The following is a 22,325-nucleotide window of genomic DNA, read 5'->3' as shown; positions in this document are numbered from 1 at the left end:
CTGATTAAGCAAGACTGAGGCTAGAATGGCAAGTCCAACATACCTCTGTTAGGAATTCCAGAAGACAGACTAAAAAGAATGAGAGAGAGGCAAATACTCAAAGGGAGAATGACTGAGAATTTTCCAGAATTGAAGAAAGACATGAGTCTTCGAACTGGAGAAGTACACCACGTCCTAAGATAAATAAATAAAAATAATATCATTTTCACATGACTTCCATTTCTTTAGGTTTATCCTTCTTTTTGTGTTTTCTATTTCTCCCGATCCTTCCTTCTTTCGGGGTTTAATGATCTATCACTTGACAGTTCCATTTGCAGGATGAAAGAGTTAAATAGAAAGGATAGGGCATAAATCAATGGAATAAAAACAAAGTAGAAGAAAATAATAAAGATAAATATGAAATTAGTGACACAGAAAACAAAGAAACAATAAAGATGGTCAACATAAGAAATTTTGTTTTTCTCTAAGGATTAATGAAATGGACAAAACCCTGGCAAAACAGATTTGAAATTTTATACAAATAGTTATTTTCCCCTCCACTTGGAAGATCATTCTACACTTAGCTAAATTATCATTCAGAATTATATTTTAAGTATATTTAAGACAAACAAGGACTAACGACTGAGAGTAGTTACAACTCACAGATCTCCACTGAAATAACTACTAAAATATAACAGGGTAGATGCCTTGCGATAAATATGTAACAGAATAGATCTCATCTACATATGTCATAGTACAAAACATCAGTAAGAAAAACCTAAAACAAAAAGAGAGAGAGAGAAAGCTGCCTACCTGCAAAGAAACGGCTATGAGACTAACAGCAAACTTCTCATCAGCAAAAATAGATGCCACAGGAAATGGAATTATCAAGAAGAGAAAACAATGTGAAGAAGAAAAGAGGGGCTATAAGAAATAGAATTTTTCAAACTTCTAATACTATGAAATACTGGCTTATCTCCTGTATTCTTTTTTCTCGTATTGAATGCATTAATTTTTCAACCTTGCTTATTTTTTAATTTACACATTTAAGTATACAAATTTCCTTTAAATAACACTTCATGAAAATGAACTATATCTACTACAATGTGACTAAATCCTAAATTTACCATATCGGCTGAAAAAAGGGGCCAGTTACAGAAAAAAACAAACATGTATATCCATTTTTAAATACACAAAACTCTAGTATGCTTTTTTACAAATATCCGTTTCTAAAATGTATCAGAGTGATGACTGGGAAGATACATACCAACTTCACATAGAGTCTGCCCTGGGGTAAGAATCAGGATCACAGGAGGGAAGTAGGAAGGAGTAACAGGGGTCTTCAGCTAAACCTAAAGACATTTTTCCCTCAACACACACACACACACACACACACACACACACACACACACACACACACACAATACACACATATCAAATACTTTTTAAAAGCATAAAGCCAAAGGAAAAGAAAGGGGTGCATTCTGTCACTATCGGCAGCTCTTAAATCCCTAAAGGCGCTCTGGCCAAAACAAACACCATGTCTATTCAGACAGACTGCCTGCCCCAAGTTTTAAGAACTGGTTTTCCAGCTGCTCTTGCTGTGAAACCAGGTAGCTGGTGTTGAAATATGGGCTGTAAATAAAAGGAAACCCACAACTTGGCTGCTGTGGAAAAGCAGGATCCCTTTCCCATGTGTCAGAGGCACAGACTAAATCTGACTCACAGAACAACTTCTGAGACATTTCACTCTCAATATACTGCTGATTTGGTTAAATAAATACAGATGGATGCATGGATGCATGGGTGGGTGGATGGATGGATGGATGGAAGGATGGTTAGATGGATGGATGGATGGATGCATGCATGCATGAACAGGAGGGAGGATAGCTGGATGGATGAAAGAATGAATGAAAGAATGAATGAAAGAATGAATGAATGAATGAATGAATGAATGAATGAATGAATGAATGAATGAATGCACTTTAAGGAGAAATATACTAACTAGCACAGGGAGGGAGCCTGTGGGAAGAGGATGGAGACCAGCAAATAAATGCAGGACCTTCTTTAGAAACCTTATACCAAAGTGAACACAGACTAACAGTGACACCCAGTGGCCAGACCCCCTGCATAGCACACAGGATGATTCCCAGGACTCCACACCCTGGCTGCTGCTTGTAGCCAGTTTGTTTGTGGGCTTTTTCTCTTATTGCTGTGTTTTGGGGAGGTCTGTGATCTAGAGAGTGCTGTGGGGGATGCCGATGAGCCCGTTCCCCTCTCCCCTCCTCCTTCCACCTCTCCCTGTCTCCTGGCTCACTTTCCCCTTCCCTACGCAATGTGCAGGCTCTGTTGATGGGGTCCCACATGTGACCAGGTGGAGAGGCCAACAGAAGACACTGTAGAAATAAGGAGAAGTTCTCATGCCACCCCTGCGATACAGGCGGTGATGTTCTTCATGGCACGAGTGTATTCCCTACAGCTAAGCCAGTTAAAATATGATCATCAAATTAATTTAGTGGTGTAAGTTATTGTGATTTGGGCCAAGGTATGAGGTACAGAAGTCCAAATATAGTTTATGAAATCTGACACCTATTAAAACTGCCTCTCAAAGATCACCGCCCACACCAGGAACAGCCGTAGTAGGAGTTAATGCATGTTGACCACACACACACTGTGCCAGACGCCATTCTAAGTGCTTTCCACGTGTTAGCTCGTGTCAACTCCTGACAATCCTATGAGCAGATACTAATATCGTATGCGTTGTACAGATGAGAAACCTGAGGCACAGAGAGACTAATTAACACGTCCAAAGTCACCGAGCTGGTAAGCTAATGGAGACACACAATATGCTTACATGGCCATAAATGCCTTTCAGGGAGTCTGGCTCTGGAAGTCTGATTCCTAAGCTACTCTGCCTCCCAATGCCCAGGTACCTCCCAATGGCCACTGACCTCTCAATGACTGGTGACCTCCCAGTGGCCAATCCCAAAGACCTTTTAGCAGGAAGCCCTGCTTTACCTCTCTGCAGTCTGCAACAGTGTTAACTGTCCCCTCCACTCCCTTCCTTCCTCTTCTGCAGCTCCTTTGTTCTTTTGTCTCCTTTGCTACATTCTTTCTTCCTCTGCTCTGTAAGCTGTTCTTCCTCACCAAATCTCTGTCTCTTTATTCTTTCCCCCTCTGAGCAGGACCTCAGCTGCAGAACTGTATGGCGGAAAAAGAACCCTAGATTTAATGTCAGGGATCTGGAGTTTCACACCCAAGGCCTTGGGTTTAGCCTTTTCACTCCTGGGGTCCTCACTTGCCCTGCAGTAGATGAGTGGGTTGTTTGAGCAGTGGTTCCCACCTTGGGTGCCCACTAGCCCCACCTGGGGAGGGGCTGCCAGGTCCCACCCACACCAATGAGATAGAACCTCAGGGGTAGAACAGGGACATCTGTATTCGTGAAGCTCCTGGAATCTCTAAATTTCTGTTGATTGGTCCTCAGCTGTGTCCTCTCTCCCCGGTCCCCCGCCCCTTCCCAAGTGCCAGCCTCGGTCTCCTGCTTCCAGGTTCTCCCCTGCCCTGGCACACCTCACTCAAAGCCAGGGTTCCAGTCTCATCATCCGTCACTCTTGCTCAGAGATACTCAGCGGCTCCCCATTCTCTGCCAGGTGAAGGACACAGGCCCTGAACGGGCATTCTCTGCCATGTTGCGCCCCCCCTGACCTTTGCCACACCGATGACCTCCTGGTAAAACCTGCCTCTCAACCAGCGCTAGTCATTCCTTACACAGTCCCTCACTTTCCTACCTGTGATCGCTTTTCGCCATTTCTATCTGTTGAAATACCTTGCATCCTGCAAGGTTGAACTCAAATATTGCCTATTTCATGAAAGTTCTCCTGACACCCTTCTGCTTATAAACTCCCATTCAGTCCGTAATCCTCTAGGGGCTCGTCGAGCGATCTTCCTCCCTTAGAGTACTTGAGTTCCCACATTTCTGTGTAGGGAAGATGACCTTCTGTCTCCTCCCCCTGCAAAGGGCAGACTGCCCTTGGTCCACTCTCCTTGGTGGCTCTTTCGTACAAGGGAAGACATTCTGGTCTGGGTGTGCAGGGCCTTGGACACCCTGGGGCCACATTCTCCCAGAGTCCCCATGCTAGCAGCCAACTCTGTTCCCTCTGGTACTTGCTGGGCCCAGGCTTCCTCCCGTTTCCTCTCCCCATGCAGGAAGCCCACCCCAGACAGACTGGTCAACATTCCCGAGCTCTGCTGTTCCCTGAAGGGTGGGAGGCACAAGCTGGCTGTCTGCTGCTCATTGGTCCTCAGAACCAGCCCTTCAGGACCCGAGGCAGAAAAGAGGAAAAGACGCCCTCTACCATCCTGGCCCACACTGTCACCACACATTGAGCTTTCAGCAAACCTCCAGTGGGAGGGTCTCTCCTTTCACTAAGCTGCAATCCGCGGGTCCCTGTGTGTGCCCTTCCCTTAATGGGGCCCCTTGGTTGCACAGGGTGAGTGGCAGAATACAAGTTCCAATACCCCCTTGCAGGGATAACAGCAGGCCCTTCGGCTTGGGGGTGTGCCTCCCTCCTCAAACACAGGAAGGCCTCAGTGACCATTGCTGAACAGAACTGAACTGGCTCGTTCCTTGATCCCTCATCCTCTCCTTCCCATCACCCTTTGCGGCAGGCTTGGTTGTCAGGATGTGCTTGTCTGACTCCATCTTGCCAGGGAGCCCTGAAGCTCATCTGCAACCCTGCTCGGCATGGGGCAGGGCCACTGGGGAAGGCAGCCCGCTCCAGGACACCCCAGAGGCCCCCTCTGCCATACTCACATTGGGGAATACGACTCGGGATCTATGTTCCTGGTGGGAACAAAGCCCACTTCCCCTGAGCGTGTCGACTTCCCAATGAACCACTGAAGCCCAGGTATGACAAAGCCGATGATCTCGATGCTTTCTCCCCGGCGAAAACTCAGCTCATCCTTTTCTTCCCTCTCATATTCCTTCCAGGCCTTACATTTTCCTCTGCCTGTGGAGAAATAACATCCACGTCAACCAAATAAGGCAGAAACTGCTCCTGGTCTAATATGAAATGAAGAGTCCCCAGAATTTAGAATTTCGAGGACCGGTAACATCATCCCCACCCCCAAAAAAAGAAATCGGCAGGAATGACACAGGGTAACTGGCTTTTAATTTTGCCGAACTAAGACATTCAAAGAAAGGAACTACCATCCACTTTCACCATCACTTTACAAAAGAAAGGATATTTTCATAAATGGAGGAAAGATCACTTCAGAATGCTGGATATACCCTAAAACTGAATAAAGTTCCCTCATGAAAAACTGGAAAACTTACTGTATTGCCTTACTGTGTCTGATTGCCATTATTATGTAAATACTTCCTCGTGGCTAGCCCAAATCCACAGACCAGGGTGAGAAACATTGTGGGATCTCTCCATTCCCTTCCAACTCCTTTGGCTAACTGTGACCCTCAGTCTGCCCAACTGTAAAAGGGACATAGTAAGAATACTTGTCTCATAGACATTAGGAAAAGTCAAAGAGATTAAGTGCACCTGGTGAGGCCTGGGACCTCACCAACCTTCAATAAACGTTAGCCTCCTATTACTGGTAAACAGAAAACCGCTCAGGCCCCAGAGGGACTTGGAAGACTCCCCTTCTGCCTATGGTCATGGTTCAGCTTGATGAGTTGCCCAGCTAAGATCTAGTAATGACATATTTATGAGCTCTGCACTGTCCAGTTCGCAAAGTACATGTAAGCCTGTTTTCTCAGATCTTTCCAAGAGTCCTAAGGGGTAGGTAGAGCAACCATCACACTGCCCTTCTTATAGGTTAAAGGGCGGAAGTACAGAGAAGGTCTGTGATTTGTCCAGGGAGCTGGGTTAACCAACTGCTGGTTAACCCTTCTCTCCACTAATGCTGCTTTGCTGGAGATAATGGCTTTTATGTGTCTTGGTTTCCATGTTCGCTTTAGCTTTTCTGCTACAGCTACTGGCTTTCTTCTTTCCCCTGACATTTCTGATCAAGTTTCTATTGATCGTGTCCTCAAGAGTAGAAATTCCCACCACTTTGTGGGCTAATAGGATCTATAGTGTGTTAAACACTTGCGGTGTGAAAAAACTGTACTGAGTGATTTTCAGATGTCATTTAATGGATTTTTCGTGGCATTCGAAGTCAGTTTTACGGTAACATTTTACTCATGAGAAACTTGTAGCACAGTGAGAGCTCACGAACTGGCCAAGGTCACGCTGGTTTTAAGGTGTGGAGCCAGAATTCGAACCAAGAACAAACTTCATAGCCCTGTGGTCTTTAGTCCAAGGAAAGCTTACACTGCCTCGGATAGCCAAAAATCTTGTTTACGGTCAGTTAACTGATTAGATCTAATGTCTGGGTTCCATAATTCCCTCCATTTCTTTTTTTTTTTTTTAAGATTTATTTATTTATTTTAGTGAGACAGAGAGACAGACAGACAGGGTGTGAGCAGGGGGAGGGACAGAGGCAGAGGGAGAGAGAATCTCAAGCAGGCTCCTGGCTGAGCGCAGAGCCCAACACAAGCCTCGATCTCAGGACCCTGAGACCATGACCTAAGCCAAAATCAAGAGTCAGACGCTCAACCGACTGAACCACTGAGGTGCCCCTCCCTCTATTTCTTTTTCAGAAAGTGTTATTTGGGCTCACAGCTTACAAAATTGCACTTGGGCTAGGCGGGTTGGTGGTGGGAGGGGCTCTAAGGATGAAGATGAAAGGAATATATGCTCTAGATACTAGAAAACATTAAAGGTCATTTCCAGGAGATACATATGTACTTACAGAGACATGCGTATATGTATGTGTGTGTGTACACAGATTCTCTAAAATACATGCATGGTTATATAATACACTCTATTATATGTATATATATTTCATTTATTTATTCAATAAATATTTACTGAGTATATCCACCATGTGCCAGGCATTCTTACTTTTCCTAAATTCAAAGCCAATTTCACAAAAGTTTAAGGGAAATTGAAAATGTTTTGACCCGAGATTGAAAACAGGCAGCCTGCAGGCCACATGTGGCCCACACTGGGTTTTTTATTCACCTGATATATCATGAAATCCCCATGGTCCCCACCATTTCCATTTGCTAACATCTTCCACCCAGGCCCGCATGCATCTGTGCGTTCTGTCACTGTGAGCATTTGTACCAACAGTCCTGGATTGAGACCTCTCATCTCACAGGCAAGAAACCCATGTTCTAGACAGCAACTGGCTTCTCCACGGCCAGCCAGCAACAGAGGTTAGGCAAGAATTCACATCAACTGACTCCAAACTTGCAGATAAAATTAGGAGGCAGGGCAGTATTATCCTCCTGACAAAACTGTCTTCAACTCAGCCATACCGATCTGATAGGAGCCTGTCCAATCCCTCTTCCTGCAAAGGCCACAGCTTCCTGGATAATTCTTTAGGAACCATCTGCCAATGGAAACACAGCGTTTGCAAACACAGATTTCAAAAAAATGACACCAGCCAGCAGAAGAGTTCATTAAAATAACAACAGTGGCAATGGTCGTAAGTATCATGGTTAGGACTCCTATTATAATGATGGCAAACATTTATTGAGAACTTATTAGTATCAGCTGCTGTGAAAAGGAGAGTTCAACAAGCCTAGGATGTTTTCTGGCTCTAAATTAGTTTGCCAGTTAAATAACTAACTTTCCATTCTCGCTGTCAGATTCTCTGCCAGAGCCAGCCACAGCCTGGGATCACGTGTATTGTCACTCTGGAAGTTTCAGTTGACAAAACCTTCAGGCCCACGTTCTCAAACTTAAGTATGGAATACATCTCCTTATATTCAAGGGGAGCTTATAGAAAATGCCAGTTCTTGAATTGAATCCCAAAAGAGTCAGAGGATGGCCAGGCGGGCTGAACTTGTAGTAAATCCCAGGGTGATTCTGATACAAATGGTCCCCAGTCCCCATATGGGGAAACGCTGCATTTGAAGACCAGGCAGTTTTCCTCTTACGTACAATGTACATCTGAAATTTGGAGTTGTCTCTGATTTCACCAAATTGTGCAAATTTTGACTTTAAAACAATAATAACAAAAGACAAAAACAAAAAACAAAAACACCAAGATTTTGTTCCTTCCCTGGACTGTCCCATATTGCAAGCCTGTCTACTCTGTTTGGAAGAGACCTCAGTCTGCTCTGGGACCCACTCCCAAGATGCAGTTGGCTACTCACTGGTGGAAAGGGAGTGGCAGAGGTTCCAGAGCTGACAGGGGCACCAGGCCCCGCTGACCCGTCACCAAGGACACGCCCTCCCACTCGGATTCGCCTTCAACTGTCTTCACGGAGACTAACTCCTTCTTACAAAGCGTCAAATATTCCCCTTCCTTCTCAGCTGGCTGAGCCACGGAGTACAGGGCTCTGCAGAAGAAGTGGCCTGTAGAGAATGAGAAAAGCCCCTCCAAGGAGTAGCAGTAAGTGAAAAGGGATTATCACACAATGTAACATTTCTAACCAGAAGCCCAGCTACTTTTCTTCCTGGGAGGAAAGGACACGGCCAAGGGAGAGGGCCCACAGAAAGTCTTTGTGATCCCAGAAAAACTATACCAGAAGAAAAAAGCCACTGGGAGGGAATTCACTTAAATTAGACACCATAAGCTCAGAATAGTTTGTGAGAATAAGGTTTAATTGGGACTTGACCTTGAAAAAAAAATGAAACAAAAATTTATTTAACGGAACTTCGGTTACAATTGGAACCTTCTGCTTAATCTTAGAACCAAACAAAGACTAAATTAAGTTGATGTGGGTGAATATAATTTCTCCAACTAGATTTTATAGTAGCACAGTAGGAAATTCTTTCCTTCAATTGTGATCTGTGCAACACAATCATAAGCAGAATCCTTTTGTTAAATATTCTGTGCAAATCTGGCTCTTTCAAGGTGCCTGTGATGTCATTGGTTGTTACCCCTTGGTTATAGCCCTGATCGGACCCTTCCTTGTAAACAGATTGGCTTGTGCTCCAAGAAGTTCCCCAACACCATCTTCTTCCATCTCAGGAAATCTTGCAGGTTTTGCAAGATTTGCAATTTTATTTCACAATCAAATTATATCATATATTTTAAAAAGTGCTTCTTACTCTTGGATGCACGTTAGAATTGCCTGGGCAACTTTCAAAAAATACCAAAACGTGGCCCCTACCTCTGGAGATTTAATTGGCCTGGGTGGAGCCCTGGAATGGGCATCTTCTAAAAACTCCCCAAGGGTTCTCGCATCAGACAATCCGTGAGACTGACAAGCATAGCTGTTCATGTGATACCAGCGTAGAACTGAGAGAGATGTTTGGAGTAATATTGTAACAGGTGGGTTCATTTATGAATATTCTCACCTTCAAAAAATTTTTTTTTGCCTCCCTTTGTATCCTAATTATTTCAGGGACTCTGATAATAAATATCCAGATAAAAACCCATCCCACCCTGCTTCCACGCTCACCTTCCTGTATGAGGAGTCCCAGGTATATTGTTTCCAGGTGTTTCTCATCCACTGACACTTGGATCTCTGTATCTTCCACCAATCTGCAGTTGAGCCAGTACTTGTGGTCAAAGAGGAGATGTTCCAGACATGCAGATACATAGCCTAAGAGGTCAAGTCAACATGATTCCTGAACAACATGATTTCCACCATTAGCTGAGCACAGAAAAGGGTGAGAAAGCTTCTTTCTGAACTTCCTTCCCAGACCTTCATCCCCAACCTGACCCCATTTAACTGGAATCAGAAGAGCATAGAGAGGTAGCTAGAAAATTTCTAGAGTGAACTGATTCTTCTCAGCATCGTTGGGAAATACAAGTCATTTGTAAATGATATTTACTATGTTCAACACATTGTGGGTCTCCATAAATGCATAATGAAATGACCAAACCCAGTTACCTTTTTCTCATACGTCCATAGAGGAATTTCCAAGATTCTAATTTGGACTCTGGGGGGTCCTGGTCCCCCCCTTAAAGTTTTCCTGACTTGAGGTTCAAATTCCTATACCCCTGATGATGCAGTGGCTGGGGGGTTGTCCATGACCCACAAAGGAGTCTGGATTTACTTCACCATCCCTTCTCGGACTCTCTCCATCATTCATGCCCAGCATGCTCTCCCTTGTTAAAACCAGACTAGAGACTAAGCAAGTTGCAGTGATGGGTAGTATTTCAAACGTGCCTACAAATGTGAATTATTTGTGTTAAAATTTTGCTTCTTTTGAGACTTTCTTTTTCCTAAGATGCAAAAACCTGGTTCTTTCCATTCTGGCTTTGTTGTGCCTACTTAGGCCTCGTGTGTTCTCTATCATTGTGCTTCTTGCACTTTAAGGTGCACACAATCACCTGGGGATCTTATTAAAATACAGATGCTGGTTCAGTAGATCTGGGATGGGGCCTGGGATTCTACTTTTCTAACAAGCTCCACCCGATGCCGCTGCTGCCAGTCCATGGAGCACACTTAGAATTAAAGATGGGTCTCTAACTGATCGTGGAAGGAGAGGCAGCGTGGCGGGCAGAAAATCAACATAACCACGCGAGAAGTTCTACCTTCTGGCCAAGAGCCATCTTGACCCTCCACCCCTACACAAGGTCACTTCCTAGAAAACGCTGCAATCTGAGTCCCTTTTAGCAGATAACTCCCCCGTCTCTTTCTTTGACTCTTTTCCAAAAACATAGGCTAAAATATGCACAACTCTACTATTTTGAGCAACTACTTTGGTCTGACTCAAGACTGGTTCCTTTTTCTTTTTTAACCGTCAACCTGCATCTCTCCCAGTCCTTCAAATTTAGTGATCATCAAGAACGTTTACCAGCGGATTGATGATCTAAGAAAGTAGTCTCCCCCTGAAGACAAAGTAATGGTGCGCATAGCATTTGAGAGTAATAGTAAATGTTTGCTTTAGATTTAGTTCCAGGCAGGTTGTGGTATTTCAAAAGTTAACCATCCATGTCAGGACTCTACCTCTTTTTAATTATCAGACCCAGACCAATTCCCTAATATCAAGCCCCACAAATAGGCTGAACCAAGACGTCAGTTGTCCTCTACCCGCCTGCTTCACGTCCTACCTAAGTTCAAATAAGTAGAAAACTTCCAGATTTCCTCCATGGTCTTGAAGGTGATGAGGAACTGAGCCTTCTGGGACTGGATACCCACCAACCTGGCTGAGAGGTCCTGGGTAAAGAGGACAGGGAGTCAGTCTGGGATGACCGCATCCCGTTAACAACCTCGGAGAAGTGCAAAATGCTTCGTATGAATTTCTTGATTGTGGAGCTGTGTTTTTTACATCCCAAAAAAAGAAAAAGAAAAAAAAGGAAATAACCTAAATGTCCATCGATAGGAGGCTGGTTAAAGTGAATTCTGATTCATCCATGCGAGGGACTATTACGATATTATGCGGCCATAAAACAGAATGAGGAAATTCTTTGTGCACTGATGCAGCCTCCGAATATACACTGCTAGACGGCGAACCAGCCGCAACAGAAAGGAGCCAGGACGCAGGACTGTGTGCAAAGAATGCTACCTTTTGTGTTAAAAAAAAAAAAAAAGGAGTATGGGGAAGGTGAAGGATAAAAAAGAGAAGGCACATTGGAAGCAAGTTTGATTGTGAATCTATGTCTAATGATTATTTTTGTAAAGCTGACAAACAGAAAAAGCAAATTACTCAAAAACAAAAATCATCCACAATCCCTCCTCCTAGAGCTCATGCGTGTTAACACTTCAATGTCTTTACTTTGAATCCTTTTTCCCATCACGGGTTTCAATGTAACTATTTTTATATAAATAGAATCACATTACACAAATTGTACTGTAATCTTTTGAAACAAAACAATATTTTGTGAACCATCTCCCACATCATTAAACAACTTACATTATCTTTAATGGTTACATATGCCATTGTTACATTAACAAAATTCTTAGCATTTCCTTATGGTTAAATGATTAAGTTGTTTGCATTTTTTTTACCATCCTGAACAGTGCTGTGATAAACATCCTATAGCTAAATCTTCGTACACATCTTTGTTTTGACCCAAGTGATTCTGAGAAGTGCAGCTGGGAATGCAGATATTCACATTTTCAATCCTAAAATGCAGGAGCCAACCTGCCCTCCAGAAAGGTTGGGCTCTGCCAATTTGCATGCTCCCCCACTCCCTTTTTTTTAATACCTGAGAAAATAGGCCTGACCTACTGTACAGACTTGGTTTTCCCCTAAAATTTTTCTCTGTTGCTTGTCCAAGCTTCTAGAGTTGACTATAGTGAGTGACGGTCAAAACATCCTTCCTCCCCCAGGCCAGGTCCTGCCATCAAAGACCAACCCCTGGAACGCTGTTCTGGGGGAAGCCTGTGGAAAGAAGAGGGTAGACAGAGAGGAAGGAAGAGAGGAAGAGCCCCCAGGTGAGCAAAGCCAGAACTCTGGGCTTCTCTCCTACTAAGCCCCAGGAGTCCCCAGATCCTGTGGATCAGGGAAGGGGTTTCAGATAAAAACCAATTTCTAGGAGGTTCATCAATTGTCAGGCCCTTCACCAATCTGTGAACAAGGCCTCATTTGACTCACAAGAACCTTATGCAAAGAATACAATTACACTACTTAATCCATTCTAAGATGCACTTTTATCACATTCAATCATTTCTGAAATTAAAGATAAGGAGGCATGGCATCATACTTAACTGGCAGCATCTACTTCTCTTTCTTCGAGGTCTATAAAATATTGCTGCATTTTATAATCAAATGGCATCTCAGCTTTAATAGAAAATCACATGATCCATGTGTTATAGCCAAGGAGGCCCAGTCACGGACGGGTTAAACAATTTGCCCCAGGTCACCTGTGCGTAGGCAGTGGCCTCCCCTGACTGGAGCCTAGATCCAGCCGACTCCTGGTCTCCGCTCGGGCACACAAGCTGGCCCGGCTCAACCTCAGCCTAACAGACCACCTGGCTCAAACAAACCCAGCTCTTGCCCACGCCAAAAGTGACTCAAATTTTAAAAAACTATGGTGCCAGTTAGCAGCTCATGCCTGCAAGTTTCTGAATTCTGGAAATTAAAAACAAAAAAACAAAAAAACCCTACTATTTATAATTTATCTGTTATTTAGGGAGCTCATGCCACCACCCAAGCAAAGTGCCAAGCTCTCTACAGATACTGACTCAGAGGCCCCTCCCAACAAACCAGTCTTTTTTTTTTTTTTACATGACAAATTAATAGAACATGTTTCCCTTTTTAATTTGTATCGAATTAATTCAGAGACCATAAAAATAACTAGAACATACTAGTTTGTTACATGAAGTAATATTCTTTTTCTCCTGCCTCTAGTTGCAACAACTTTTAACCATTTCCAACTTTGGTTCTCTTTGTAAGTCCCTCCTAGGGGACCCCTGGGTGGCTCAGGAGGTTAGGCATCTGCCTTCAGCCTGGGTCCTGGGATCAAGTCCCACGGCAGGCTCCCGGATCAGCAGGGAGCCTGCTTCTCCCGCTCCCTCTGCCTACCACTCCTCCTGCTTGTGCTCTCTCTCTCTCTCTGTCAAATAAGTGGATGAGTTATTTTTTTTTAAAGTCCCTCCTAAACTGTAAATAATTTGGTCATACCCTTCTTCCTTGGTTTAACAACCAAAGATACTAGCTACCCACCACGAAAGAGAAGGAACTGGTATGTTTACTTTATTGCCTTTTTTCCTCTCATTCTAAAATTTATAGTTATTAATTTTTGATTGGCAATTTTGGTACTTCAAAAAAAGAAGTATACTTAATGGTTACCAGTGGTGAGGGAAGGGGAAAGAGGGGGGTTATGGTTCAGTCAATACAGAGTTTCAGTTTGGGATGATGAAAAAGTTCTGGAACGGATAGTGGTGATGGGTGCATAACAATGTGAGTTCAACTGATGCCACTGAGTTGTACACTGAAAATAATTAACCTTGAAAATTTATGTTACATGTATTTTATCACAATGAAAAAGCAACAAAATTCTGATTTACCACATGTTTTTAAAAGGTATATTTCATGAGGTAGATACCATAATAATTCCCATCCTACCCAGGAGAGTCACTTGTAGAAGGTCAAACAGCTGATTTGAAACCGGTGTCTCTGACTCTGCAACCCCAGAGATTGCCCCCTTCTGAGTTGTGCCTATTTTTGCTGAGCAGCAAATGTGTACGTTTTCATTCATTCTTTCCTTGATCAGCTGTTTTTTTGAGGGCCTACTTTGTTCCCGGCGCTGTCCTAGGTGCTGGTGAGCCTTGAAGCGGCCCATACACAAGGTGGGCTCAGAATTGCACCTGGCCACCCCAGCTCACCTGAAACAGGGCACGCACCTCCTGGTCCAAATTCTCCAGCGCCCACAGCCGCCTCCTGGCTGCTTCCTGCAGGAGGCCATTTACACACCTCCGGGAGCGGCTCTTCACACTGAAAGAGAGCGTCAGATCTTAAAGAGAACAGAGAGAGAAATGCAGTCAGGTCAGGCTGGAAACACAATAAAAGGGAAGAAAGAACTAGATGAACCCCAATATTTCCCACACCTAAACCTTAAATTGGTGTCCTTATTAACTAGGAATTACAAGTAATCCCCAGAGCACTTCTTTTAAAATGCCCCCAAGGGAAAAAAAAGAAAGAAAGAAAAGGCTGAAGCCAGGGAGTGTTCCAGAATCCCAGCAGTTGCTGTTGTTATTTCTGCTTTGAACAAGGTATATCCTAGGCTGCCTGGCACTGAAGTGATGGTACCAACAAGAACAGCTAGATATATAATCCTTCCCATGGATGATTTGTGAAAGTTTTGAACAAATACTAATTCATCCATATATATGGAAATCATTTATATGTCAAATTTATGATATGTAATGGATATTCTATACTGTATGCATTATGTATACACCATACATTTTCTCTAAACTGTTTCTAATAATGGGTTTATTAATGTTTGCCAGGGTAGTTGCTTAATGTATTAAAGTCTATCTTTAATTTCTTTGAAATGCACATTTATTCAACCAATACTGTGAGCAGAAGCTGTTTCAGTGGCTGGAATACAGCAGGAAACAAAATAGACGTGGTCCCTATTCTCATGGAGCTTGTATTCTCTGCAAGTAACCAATTCTATGAACATAATAATTTCGGATGGAGAAAAGTGCTAGGAAAGCAATGTAATCAGGTTAACAGCCAGTGTGACGGAGCACTTGCAAGGGGCAGGGCTATGCTTTTGGATAGTGTTGTTAGAAAAGGTCACCTTGAGGAGGTTCATCTTATAACTGCACTTTGCCACATCTTCTTTAGACAATAAGTAGCAACCTCGTTAATAATTATCAAACACAATGAACCAAAAAGGCATTGGACTGGATAATCATGGAGGTCTCTCTTCTAGCCCTAACTTGCCAGGGACTTTGCAAATCCCTGAGCCCATTAAAGACAACCCCTCTCATGCTGGCCCCGGGTAACACAAGGCAGCCTGGATTCCTACATTTAAAAGGCCCATCTTTAACCTAGAAGTCCTGAAAATGCTGTGGCTGCCGACCAGCTCCAACAGGACATACCCAACTGACCTGGCATGGGTGTGAGCTGCGGGTGGATGTTTGCTCCACTCTGTTCCTCCCTGGCCTGTGATCTAACCTCATCCAAGCCCTCCATCTTCAGCAGTCCGATCCAGCCTTCTGTCTGGTAGCCTCACCGATCAGCACCCCGACCTCTATGAGGAGGCGAAGCCCAGGGAGGCGGAGTCACACGGACCTGGGCTCAAGGCTTGGCTCTGCCCTCGCTCACTGTGCCATGCTGAACAGTTAATTACCTCTCTACACTTGACTTTTCTCATTAGCAAAAAGACTGGCCAAGTACCTATTTCACAGGGCTTTTAAGAGGCTTACAAATTAGATTATGCATATAAAGCTTTTTGTTCAGTGCCTCCTACATAATAAATATTCAATTAACACATTAAGCATTAGCTGTTGACTCTCACAAGCTCCCCACCCCCACGCTGCATCAATTACTGCTCCCTCTACCCTCATCTTGTCACACCTGTAATCAACCTTGACTCTGACTGATGCTGTGACTCCTTTTCACCAAAGCCATCTCTCCTGTCCTTCCAAAGCCTGATCCAAACTCCCTTCTGGAATCTCTCACAATAGCCCCCAGTGAATGACAGCCCCTTCAGTGTGGATCTCCTTGCCCGGCATATGAATCCATGGATCTGTCACTCAAAAGATCTGGGTTTAAAAAGCAAACTGCCTTTGAGATCTCAGCAGGTAAGAGCTGCCCCTGAGAGCCTCCTGTCTCGGCCCACCGTGGGATCCTATGGTGCCCTCAGCATGACCGACAGGGGAATAAATCAAGTTCACTCCAGCGTTAGTGCGAACTACACTTTGTCATTTTTTTTTAAGTCCTTCTGAAAACCGGTTGTTTAATCATGCTAATGTATCTGATTGATTCTGTCCGCAACTCTTCCGCATAAAGGAGAGAGATTGGAGGCTGGGGTGGAATGTCCCCTTCTCACTCAGTGACTTTCCTAGAAACAGCATCACGGTGGAAAACGCTAACAGACAAGTTCAGCCCCTCCTTTGTTCACTGGCCTTTGTGCTCTGATAAGGCAAAATGCTGACTACACTGCCTTCCGCGTACAACGGTGGCGAGTCACCTTTTGTCAAGGACAGCCCAAGCTAACAAAGAAGTGGATTGACTCAAGAACAAGAAAGGGCAAGGTTCTTCTCATGGCCAACCCAGCAGTGTGACCGAATTTGAAAATGGGAAAAAAAGGAAGAACCTGGTATGACATGAAAACACCATCCATTTACCTGGTTTATGTCCTTCGAAACATTCTTTAGGTAAATCTTTTTCACAAGTCTATCGTCTGTCTGCCCGAGAGAGGTCCGTGATTGGAGGGACAACGAAGCATCGTGGCTGTGAACAAGGACGGGGGTTTGAACCCCTGTCTCATCACAGACTAGCTCTGTGGCAGTGGGGAGGTTGCCTTTCTCTCTGAGACTCTGCCACCCTTGAAATGGGGAGTTTGGTAGCACCTCCTGGAGGTGAGCACGTGAGAACGAGAGGCGATCACTTAGCACCTGCTTGGCACACTATTTGTCCCCCAAAATGGGCCCTGTTACTACACGACAGACGTTGCGTCTTGTGCGGGTTGATGCTCAGAGCTCCTGGCACAAGGTTCAGCCCAGGTATAGCCCCCTCTGTGGCCAGCTCCCCTCCAGCTCCACTGAGATCTCTTACCAGGACCCTTATGACAGATGCGTCTTGAGAATAACGTTTCCTTCACGTTAATTTCAAAATCTTGTTCTGCTTCTGGAAGATTCACACAGGTACTCTTCTGCTCAGGCCATCTCGCCCCACATATTCAACCCTTTATTCACTTAGGCATTTATTTAACAAGTGTGTACTGAGAACCTGCCATGTGTAAGGTACTGTATATAGAACGCGAACGTGACCTCCACATATTTATTCAACGATTTGTGTATTTACTTACCAAACATTTTCTGAGCACCAGCTATGTGTAAATAACTCTTTTAGATACCATGTAGAATAAATACATAAGTCTTCCAATAAATTACCCCTGTCCTCCAGCACCTTAAAATTTCATTGATGATATACCTTCTTTAGTAGAGCAAATATGTGCGGAGCTCCTAATATGTGCTGCTTGTGAAGAGCTTTGAGTGTCTTCCTGAGAAGCCTTCACTTACTCTTGCAAGCAATGGAGAGCTTTGTAAGATTTGTGAACAAGTGAATACCACAGTCAAGGTCATGCCTACAGAGATGCATTTGGGGGGCACCTGGGTGACTCAGTCAGTTAAGCAGCTGCCTTCGGCTCGGGTAGTGATTCCAGGACTCTGGGATCGAGCCCCACCTCAGGCTCCTTGCTCAGCGGGGACCCTGCTTCTCTCTCTGCTTGCTGCTCCCCCTGCTTGTGCGCTCTCTTCCCCGCCCTCTACACCGTGTCAAATAAATAAATAAAATCTTTTTTAAAAAAAGATGCATTTGGTGGTGGCACCTAGAAAGAATAAAAGGAAGGGATCCTGCAGATGGGAGAGATAAGGAGGTTACTGGGTTATTCCACATGGAAAATATTTTTTTAAAGAATAGGGCTTCTCTTTGGGGTTTAGATACCTGGAATCATATTCTGCGTCAGGAAACATTTTTCCTTGTCTTCAGATGAGGCTATAAACTCACTCGATATGGCTGGATCCTGGGAAGGAGTTTCTTTACCTGGAGGAGATCAAATGAAAGATCATTTTTTATGTGAGTGGAAGCAAGTTATAAGCATGGGCTGCAAGTCTTCGTCAAGTGACAGCTTTTCTCCAGGGCAGGTGGCATGGAAGAATGCCTCCTGCTGTCACCATTGCCTTATAATTTTTTAGTGCTCAACTGTTATTAAAGACCTATCATACCTGCTATTTCAATGCTGTAGTAGCCCGAGTGTCCCTGTTTTATTTAAAATAAATAAATAAAACAGATTCCCACCTACAGGTCAGATTGAGTCCCACGGCTGAGGACACTGAAAAGGCTCAGTATATGTTGAACCTGCAAGGTCATGACAGATCTGACTGCAACAAGGTTTAAGGTCAATGGTGGGTGACGGAAGCGCTGGAGCAGAGCCAGGGAGGGCGGCATCATTAGGGAGGTGGCAGGGCATGCTTGTAATGGACTTGAAATATATCGATGGTCCCCAGTTTGCCCACTAGAGTCCTGTATGGAGTGTCTCCTCAGATCTCCAAAATGTTCCTGTCTTTGCCCCTGTAGAATTATAGTGAAAAGGAGAAGAAAGAGGATCACGGCACAGGCTAGGGTGAGGGAGGAGGTTATTTTGATGGCAGAGAGTTGAAAAGAGAAGAGAGTACAGCTGTAAAGCACAAGGCAGTGGATATAAAAGAAGAGAAGGAAATTTCACAAGCAGCACTCTGAAATGTGGGCCTCCTTCGTGGTACCCCCAAAATACAAGAGAACTCAAGTCCATAACACGTGACTTTTGGCTACTCCGTTGCTTTGACCATGAGACTGTTCAAGGACTACGCCTGGGGTCAGAATATTATAAGCACTGCCTGGGCCTGGAAAGAGGGGTTAGGAATCTTGGCTCAAACACTATGTGCAAGTCCCTCATGTCTCCCAGTTTCTTTGATTGTAAAATTGTGCTAGATCAGAGTCAAGCAGACCATTTTGTACCGTGGACCAGTTCTTCTACTGATACAGCTCAAGAGGGCTAAGGGACCAGCCATCACATGCCATCGACTCATTGCTGATGAGTGCGGACCCCAAATCCTCACATGGCTGCCAGGGGTTCGTGCCTCCACTTCCTGCTCCATGCCTACACAGCGAGATTTTGACATCCACGTGGAGGACTTGCCATTTCTCCAGAGCAGGAGTGCTTAGCACTTTTCGGGGTGATGTATAGGGAGAATGAAATGGATTTGGGTTTGAAAAGGCAGAAGGGGGGCCCATCAGCTCACAGCTCCTCATCCAGTCAGTCTTGTTAGGGGTTCGGTGTTGAAAGCAGCTTAGCTGGAAAGCCGGCAGTAATGAGCTATAGTTGAATGGGATCGTTTTGTAGTTCTGCCCCCAGGAGCCAAAGGTAACTGTAGCAAAAAGTCACTGGCTTGGGAATCATGAGATAAGAGGTCGAGCACAAATCAGATTCTCCCATGCATTAGTTAATGACCTTGGGTAAGACCTTTCATCCCTCCGTTTTCTGAGGTTTCACTCTTCCCACTCACAAATGGCAGATTGATCTACGTTAGTGGTTCTCAACTCTGAATGCCTATTTGAATCACTCAGATTGCTTTTTAAAAATAGCAGTGCCTAGGCCACATCTCCAGAAATGCTGATTTACGTGGTTCATAGTGGAACCCAGCCATAGAAATTCTTTTAAGTTCCCTAAATGATTCTAATCTGAGCCAGTGTTGGGAACCATCCATCTAGAACGGTGCTTCTCAAACTTTCATGTGTGTATAAAAGGGCGGAGGATATTGGTAAAATTTAGATTCTGCCTCCATAGGTTGAAAGCCTAGGGTTCTGCGTGTCTTATGTGCTCCTAGAGGATGCTCCTGCTGGTCCCAGGATCACACTTGGAGTGGCCGCCTGCTTCCCTACTCTGCAACCATTTGAAAACGTATAGGCTAGGGACCAGAGGCCATCACAAACCCACAAACATCATTTTTCTTTTTCTTTTTTTATTTTTGTTCTTTTTTGTTATTCTTTTTTCTTTTCCCCACACAGTGAATTTTTAAAGTTCGAATTTGAATTGCTTGACATCACTCAGAAATTGGGATATTTTACATAACCCAGATGCTTGGCTTCACTTTGAAAATGGGAAGATCTGTAGTTCGGGGTCCTCATTCTCATGTGGCCACAGTCGGCTGGAGCCAAGCGTTTGCTGCCCCTCTGCGGGCATTTGTTCAGTCTGCACACGGTCAGACTTACTCATCCACATCTAGCCCCCGCAAGCTTTGAGAGTGTGTCCCTATCGCAACACTGCATGGAAAGATACAACAGCCTAAGGATGATGAGTGCCCACCAGGTAAGCCCTACTTGCAGAAGGCAGTTCATGGCCACCCTGCTTTGGGAGAGAAGGCAAGGCCCAAAGCTCTGAAAAGATGTGTGAGGTTTAGAGCAGAAAATTGTAATGTTTTACAGGATGTAATTTGTAGACTGTCTGCATCAGAGTCACCTAGGTGCTGGTTTTTATAAAGTTGTCTGTCCAAACCAACGTGTAGAAAAATAGAGAAGAGGGGTGCCTAGGTGGCTCAGTGCATGAAGCGTCTGCCTTCAGCTCAGGTCATGATCCCAGGGTCCTGGGATCAAGTCCCACACTGGGTTCCCTACTCAATGGGGAGTCTGCTTCTCCCTCTGCCTCTGCCCCTCTGCCTGCTTGTGCTCGCTCTCTCGCTCTCTCTCTCTGACAAATAAATAAATAAAATCTTTAAAAAAAAAAAAGAAAAATTAAGAAGAATATCTGCATGACTTAAGTAGCCAGTTATTTCCTAAACAGGATGAGAAAGTACCACCCACAAAAAAAAAAAAAATAACCGATAAAACTAGGAACCTTTGTTAACCAAAAGATGCAATTAAGAGGGGCGCCTGGGTGGCACAGCGATTAAGTGTCTGCCTTCGGCTCAGGGCGTGATCCCGGCGTTATGGGATCGAGCCCCACATCAGGCTCCTCCACTGGGGGCCTGCTTCTTCCTCTCCCGCTCCCCCTGCTTGTGTTCCCTCTCTCGCTGGCTGTCTCTATCTCTGTCGAATAAATAAATAAAATCTTTAAAAAAAAAAAAGATGCAATTAAGGGACTGAAAGGTAAATGATGGAATAGAATATAAAGCATGTACAGAATGCAAAGAATTCAAACCGGAATACATAAAGAATGTCATGCATCTTTCAGGGACAGGTAGGCAACCACTAGAAAAATGGACAAAAGGTGTGAATGAGCACTTAACCAAAGGCAATATCCAAATGGCCAATAAATTAATGAAAAGTTTCTAAGCTTATCAGGGACATGAAAATTAAAGCCACCATGGAACACCACTACACAGACTGGCTAAAATAAAAAGACAGATAAAGCCAAGTGTTCCTAATGTTACAATGCAACTGGAACTCCCATCATATATACGACGAGTATGAGAATAAGCCTGGAAAATTTTTACTTTGGAAAAACTGTTTGACATAGCAGTTCAAGCTGAATATATGCCTGCAGTAAGACTCTGCAATTCCAGCCCTAGGCATGTACTCAAAAGAAAACATATATGTGTTCACCAAAATACATCTACTAAAATATTCACAGCAGCAGTATATATAACACCCAAAAACTGGCAACAACCCGAATGGCCATCTACACAAGAATGGACAAGTAGTATATATAACTAGGTACAATACAGCGATGAGAATAAATGAATGACACCCCCAGAAAGCTGTAGACATGGATCCATGCGCCCTGTGACAATTCACCAAGCGGTACCTACAGCATTTCCGCATATTCTCTACTTTCTCTGCATACTTCACTTCTGAATATCTGGGGGTTAAGTCTGCAGATGTGCATTTTCAGTTAGCGTCTTGAGGCTTTCTCTCGTACTCTAAAGTGTGAGAATCTCCGCCGTAGAGAGAACCGATGCACCAGCTGTCTGGGCACCATGAGCCAGAGGGCAGCCACTAGAGACCCAATAAGGAATCTGGAAAATTTGGGTGAGCCGTCTAATCAGAAGGACAGTTAATGGTTGCACAGGGATTCATAGTTTACAGAACTCTTTTGCACATGGATTGTATTTCAACTGAAGGAATATGAAGACTTACCTGGGCCTTAAAAAAAAAAAAAAAAAGGACCAGAGAGACAAATCAAGGCAATGAAAAGCTATTATATAGGATGAAGTATGT

The 22,325-nt window shown here is 44.1% G+C and overlaps 1 protein-coding gene across 8 annotated transcripts in view; it reads right to left on the bottom strand.

The window, feature by feature from the left end:
• Positions 1-22,325, bottom strand: part of SH3TC2 (SH3 domain and tetratricopeptide repeats 2) — a 98,552-nt gene that overhangs the window by 23,578 nt on the left and 52,649 nt on the right. For 4 of the 8 annotated variants that reach the window (XM_087867882.1, XM_087867883.1, XM_087867879.1 and 1 more), the window contains 7 exons: positions 18,075-18,173; positions 14,276-14,403; positions 11,056-11,161; positions 9,455-9,598; positions 8,201-8,402; positions 7,358-7,431; positions 4,793-4,988 (listed from right to left, as the gene is read on the bottom strand). In XM_087867882.1, coding sequence (XP_087724008.1) covers positions 4,793-4,988; positions 7,358-7,431; positions 8,201-8,402; positions 9,455-9,598; positions 11,056-11,161; positions 14,276-14,403; positions 18,075-18,084 — 860 coding nt within the window. In that variant the 5' untranslated portion in view covers positions 18,085-18,173. The other 4 variants (XM_087867885.1, XM_087867884.1, XM_087867880.1 and 1 more) reach the window with 3 other exon arrangements.

The sequence above is a fragment of the Ursus americanus genome, chromosome 15, assembly GCF_024610735.1.
Source record: "Ursus americanus isolate L20-20 chromosome 15, mUrsAme1.1.p, whole genome shotgun sequence".
Taxonomy (NCBI): Eukaryota; Metazoa; Chordata; class Mammalia; order Carnivora; family Ursidae; genus Ursus; species Ursus americanus.
Note: the sequence above shows the minus strand (reverse complement) of the source record. Positions and strands in the feature narration are given on the sequence as shown.